General features: G+C 41.8%; 1 protein-coding gene across 4 annotated transcripts in view; it reads left to right on the top strand.

Annotated features, from left to right (window-relative positions):
• Nucleotides 1-1,737: 1,737 nt before the first annotated feature.
• kcnq5b (potassium voltage-gated channel, KQT-like subfamily, member 5b) overlaps nucleotides 1,738-6,233 on the top strand; it is a 120,579-nt gene continuing 116,083 nt past the window's right edge. For 2 of the 4 annotated variants that reach the window (XM_042391956.1, XM_042391966.1), the window contains exon 1: nucleotides 1,739-2,630. In XM_042391956.1, coding sequence (XP_042247890.1) covers nucleotides 2,290-2,630 — 341 coding nt within the window. In that variant the 5' untranslated portion in view covers nucleotides 1,739-2,289. Of the gene's footprint in view, nucleotides 2,631-6,233 lie in introns of all 4 variants that reach the window. The other 2 variants (XM_042391947.1, XM_042391974.1) reach the window with 2 other exon arrangements.

Below are 6,233 nucleotides of genomic sequence, written 5' to 3'. Positions count from 1 at the left end.
ACAGATCCATCTAAATGACAAGTGAGCAAACTCCATCTGCTGATGAAGGACCTGTGACTGAAAGCTCTGGAAAAAGTGAGATTGTTTTGTTGTACTGTTTCATGCTTAACTCCAAGACTCATGTTTTCATGGTTGCACTCTTCCATCAAAACGAAATATTCTAAATGTTTTGTGCATCATTTTATACACATTTCCCCTCAAATTCAGCCTGACATCATTGGTAACTTCGGAAACTTGGAATCTCCACTAAAGTTTAAAATAGAGTTTTGTGGGTTTGAATAATGTGTGGCTGCACAGCATGAGTTTGTGATGACTGACCCACCAGCTGGCTGCCGCCTGTATAATTTAATTTAAATGTATTTTTAAATTTATTGAAGTGGATCAAAGACTGCAATATATGATGTAGAGTAGGAAAAGAATGAAGGTCTAAAAATCATTGGTGCATTTAGCTGTTTTCCTCAGCCAGTGTGGTAGCATCACATACTAGATTACCAAATTTATAAGCAACCACAATCAAACAGTTTTGATGGTCAGTGTCCAGACAATATTCTATCATTTACTGCTGGAGCAAAGAAGCAGGAATGAAAGAAAGAAAGGATTTGCATTCCAGACCCGTAAAATTGTTGAGTAAAGTTGTCTTGTGCTCCAGCCACCAGTAGATGGCGTAGTTTTGTTGGAGGACATGGAGCTGCTCTGTGCTCACAGGCTGTCAAACCTCTGCAGGTAAAAGCAGATCGTGCACACTCCCAGTTTCTATGGATTAAACATGAGAATACAAACTTCCGTGCCTCTGAGCTTCTCTTATTCACACGCTAGGAGTTTATGACAGGATGCTGACGTGGCTGTCAGACACACACTCAGAGTCCACTCTCCTCTCCTCGTTCACTGTAACCTCACTGAAAGAGCTTTCATCATGTGCTCAGAGCTCTGCCGCATCTCAGTGCAACATCCATGCGAGTTCATGATAAAGATGCCTTAGGAAAATATTCTTTGAAAAGAAGTCTAGTACTGTTTACTGTATGTCTGTGAAGGGGAAGTCCAAACACGGAGGCATAACTGACATCACGTTTCTCAAACCACTTTCACTTTAGGCTCAAGTGACACAAAGGAAGCAGTATTTTCAGTTCTTTCAGACTTGAACCACAAGCCAGTTTACTAAGCACACAGAGCGATGGATCAAACTGTGCACCGAAGGAAGCTTTGAGTCTTGTTACCAAATCAGTCTAACCACAAATAGGCCTACTACTATTCTGTAGGAGTATCACAGTGGAGATCAAGATCAGGAGGCATGATACATCCAAAATAAACTTCACCAGGGAAACGTGTCTCTAATGCCACGTGGTTTCAGTGACAGCAGAACAGCAGATGACAGACCACCCTTGGATAGATCAGTGCTTTCCTATGAGAAAAAAACCTTTAGAAATGTTCATAAAAACATATTTACAGGTCAAATATTACTGAATTTAAAAGGGCCGCATTAAAAGTAATTTTGGTTACACCATAATATTTTCTGCAGATGTCAGTGAGCCGTCCTCAGTGGTTTCTTTTCCAGCCGACCAAGTGGAAAATTCATCAGAATCCATGTTACCTGATAGGCTTTTTTTTTTTTTTTTTTTTTTTTTTTTTTTTTTTTTTTTTTAAACGTGGTGTAATTTGGAACTTTTTCGGGAAATTAAATTACACGAGGAGTGACGGTTGCTCATTTGCATCTCTGCTGCCTTGCCGTCACCCAAAAAACAACTCGCAGAGGCCGAGGGCTTTTTTCTAAAGCGATGTGGAGGTTTGATAAAATCAAACTGTTTATTTTGGCTTGAGGCTCTAGATAAAGTCACTCAGGCTCGACCAGAGCTGGTGCGCATCTATCGTGGACGCGCAGCTTTTTATTGAATCAACAGGCGGTAAAGCGCGCTGAAAATAACCCTGTGCTAAAAATTAATGTGACAAACATCTTCTCCAGTGCACCACACGGACAAACACTGTAGCCATAACTTGTTATATTCTCAGACTGGCCAGCACCGTGCACAGGACAGGCGCGGTGGATGCCCTTACGCACGGCAGCAGTTGTGTAAACGACTGTGAAGAGGTTGATGCAAGAGGAAAGAGGGCGGTCAAAGTGTGACGGCAAACACTGTGCTTTGCTCTGCCAACGGTTTCATTCCCAACTCTGCGCCTGCTAGGCTGCACAGTCTCACACGTGTAATTTATTGTTCGTCCAGGGCGCAGCTCCCGGCAGAAGACACGCATGCTTGAAAAGACCTCCGCGCACTTGATGCCTGCTTTGGTGATGCCATGCCCCGGAACAACAGCGGAGATGAAGGCGGCACGGGGCTCTGGATGAGGACATCGCCGGGGCACCGTACCGAAGGCTACGGCTTGAAGGATGTGGAGTCCGGACGAAGGATGATGAACAACGCAGGAGACGGTTTGCTGTCAGCCTCCACCGCCGCAGGTGCTGCCGGGTCCGAGAGTCTGAGGAGCAAGCAGGGAGCCCGGCTCAGCCTGCTAGGGAAGCCGCTCATATACAGCGCGCAGAGCGGCCGGAGGAACGTGCGCTACCGGCGCCTCCAAAACTACCTGTACAATGTGCTGGAGAGACCGAGAGCCTGGGCGTTCATCTACCATGCGTTTGTGTGAGTTTATTTACATATTTTGCATGTAGGATAGTCTGTTGTGAAGACCTGAAGTTGCACACCTGTTGATGCTCACTCACCGACACTGTAGGAGAACATTTCAGCCACAAAATTTCAACAGCTCAATATTACAAAAAATTGCCACAGAATGATAGGCTAAACATCGTTTTATCTCACGGAAACAGACTATGCTACATACTGCTCGAATCTTACATATTTACACAATCACTTTGTCACTTTTGTACGGAAGCGGATTAGGGCCACATGTGAAAAATTTATTTGAGCTCTGAGTTTAAAGTCAGAATTCTGAGAATAAACTCAGAACTCAAATCAAATTTTCACATGTGGCCCTAATCCTCTTCCATACTTTTGATGGCTGACACATGACACGTGATAAAAGAGTGGGTGTCATGAATGCATAGCTCATCTTTAAAAATACACCACAGGGTGAACACCTCTTCACTAGAGCCAATTTCACAGCTTACAAAGAAAATCCCCTTTTTGCTGTGTGAATCAGCCCACCTTAACTCATGTATAGGTTTATGTTACAAAGAGAGGATCACTGTAACCCACTTAATACATTATTAGTCATTGATGACTGTTCAGGAGTGTGTTTTGTGCAGTGGGGCTTCACACACCTAACTCTGGGGATATTAAATGTGCAAATTCCTTTAAATATGAATATTTTAAACACTGATGTATTCTCATTGGCTTCTGCCTCCATGACAGCCTCAGTGGTGAAATAAGTTTGGCATCTGTAGTGGTAAAACCAGAACTCAATGTCTGTTGGCTCCTGAAGGTCATGAATCAGAAACATTTCTGTCTTCTTCAGCCTCGTGTCTGTTCTCTGTCATTCTTGGCTTCTCAACCAGCTGCATTTGATTTCCCGCGTGCGACTGTTGTTGTGGCATCATCTGAGAGGAAGGAAGTTGAGACTCATGCTGACTGTTGCACCATCTTTTTTGTGTGTGGGTGGGGTGTGTGTCTGTGCACGAGGAGGAGGGGCTGGAAAGAGAGGAGGGGTGGCGGTGTGCTGCTTGAGCTATTGCACTCAATCCAAGCAGGTCATGAAACGCATCACTTTTATTTTTAAAGCATCCTTGAAGTGGTTTGTACATCAAATTGTGCACAATGTTGCTGGCTGAGGACAACACTAAACTATCAGGAGCTCTGTTCTTTATTGTCAATTTTATTTGATGAGGACACTTTTGAAATTTTATTTTTTTGAGAAATTACAGTAATTTACCACTTTTTCAAAACTTCCTGCTCTCTACAGGCAATTTCATACCAAAGGACTAGTCACACCAGAAAGTGACACTGCAAAATTCATTTATGCATCTTTTAGGTGACATATGGATTACTCACAGGGCTACTTGGTGAAATACTGTAGCTGGCAGGACGATAGATAAACAGTAGTAGTCAGTCACAATAGCTCACTGAGCTTCTTTCTGTGGTCTTTACTTTCCCTGCCTGGCATTTTGTTCTCTGGATTGTACACCATTTTCATTCAATAAAGAGTCATTGCAGAGGGAACAACAGCTCTCTGAATTTGCTAGCTTACTAATTATCAGTTAACAAGCTTGTTTGCTAATGAGACTTTAAGTTCACACAGTTTATTAAGAGATGTAGATTTGTACAATCAACTCTCTGATCTTGCTTTTTTGGAGCAAGATCCTCTCATGTTTTAAGATATATAAAAATCCTCTTCTTAAAAATAACAATTTGTTTCTAATATGGGTTTTCCACAAAAAGTTCAATTACCTTGTTAAATATCTTCCTTCTCCCTACTTAACTGAAAAGTCCATTCTCAGTGTATGTGCACGGGACTCTTCTAGTTTCCACATCACATGACGATTGGCTCCAAACAAGTTGTGATGTCACAAATCATGCTCGTAGGCCCACCCCTTAAACTCCGATTTAGGGTGAGTGCAGAGAAACTTTCCACTTTCAGTAAATTAATGTGAAGAACAGCCTTCTAGTGTCAAACTCTGCACATACATCATTCTGCACGGTGAAGCTCAAACATCCAACTGTAGGAACAAGAAGAAAAACACATATTTGAGCAGAGGGGACTTTAAATAAACGTGGATGGTGCAACACAACTAAAAAGCCACAACTGTTATCCCATGGGTCAGCACTGACAAGACGGTTTCCTGTTGGTCAATGGCACAAGTTTGTGTCAAAGTTTACTAAAGTTGATCTCGATGCAGAGATTCTTGTGGAGTTACCTCGCCCCTGGGAGTGAACTCGTGATTGTGGCTGTTCTACTGAAATGTATTTATTTCGCAGTTTTAAATGCTGATGTCACTGGGCCTTAACTCCAACAAGTCTTTCCAATCAGACCAGTTTGTACATGAACTGGAAAGTCAATTATTTGCTTGAACTGAACCAGAGGGGTCTAGCATTTGCCTATGAGGAGTTTAAGATTTTCATTTGATAAATATCCCATTTTAACAAAACAGCAGTGCATCATGGACAACATTTTCTTATCTATAGCTGTATATTTAGAAACAAAATGATTGTAAAAAAGAATATGAAACCTTTAGATTAACAGTAGCCATTTGCTCTTTAAGAGAATGTATCTGTCTACAATAGTGCAACACAGTAATTCTTTACAGAGGAGGATTATAGCTATTGTAGCGTGAAAATGTTTCAGCCATCAATTCTGCTGTTCTTTATGAGGTCTGTCCAGACTTTGTGGGGTCAAAGCGGTTTCATTATGATGTGAGCGACCACTATGGGGGTCATCTCGCTCCAATGATGACCTCCCATATCTTCTTTTATTGGGGCCATAACTTAAGACCACCATTGGATCTCCTTTTGTCCACTTTGGTCTTCTCTTTTGGTAAAAGGTTGACTCAAAAATGCTAGTTTACATAGATTATGAAAGTGGTGAATCACGCACACTCACAAGGATCCTCGGCCTCAGACTCTTCACATGAGTGCTCATAAACGTTAGGAAGGCACGGTTGGTTGGCTGGGAAGTTGGTGAATGATTTTCTTTCATCCCTGTGGCAGTGAACTTGAACTGGAGAAATGGTGGGGACTAAACTCTCATTCAGCCCTTTGCTCTCTCTCCTGTACTGTGATGAATGCAGTGATGATGGTCAGTGGCCTTAAAAGTTGCACTGGTTTGCTGATTTGACAATTGTTGCAGTTGAGAGCCTTGCTTTTACAGTTTTATCTATGAAATAAGATGATATCTGTGTCCAGCTGATGACTAAGTTCATTGTAGTATACTTGTGCTATTAAAAACCTCCAGCACATATTTGTTAATGTTGCTTTTAACCAGATTTCTATGATGGAGCACTTACTAATTGCTGTGTAGGGGCCAGTTTGCACAAAGGAAGTGACAGACTTTTACTCAAATTCAGAGAAGTTACTATACCTAACAGAGCCAGTCTTAGCCCTTTTAGCGCGCAGGGTGATATTGGGCCCCCCTTCACATTTAAACCACCCAATATTTGGTGAATCAGGTGACTAAAATCTATTAAAATGTGATTTAAAAAAATTATATTCCTATTTTCTAAAGCCTTGTGAATTGTAGGGATGCAACAAATGTTGATTTTGATGGTACTATTATAGTCTCTGGTCATGGTTTCA

This window comes from Thunnus maccoyii, chromosome 2 (assembly GCF_910596095.1).
Source record: "Thunnus maccoyii chromosome 2, fThuMac1.1, whole genome shotgun sequence".
Lineage (NCBI taxonomy): Eukaryota > Metazoa > Chordata > Actinopteri > Scombriformes > Scombridae > Thunnus > Thunnus maccoyii.
This window is presented reverse-complemented; position numbering and strand designations above follow the sequence as displayed.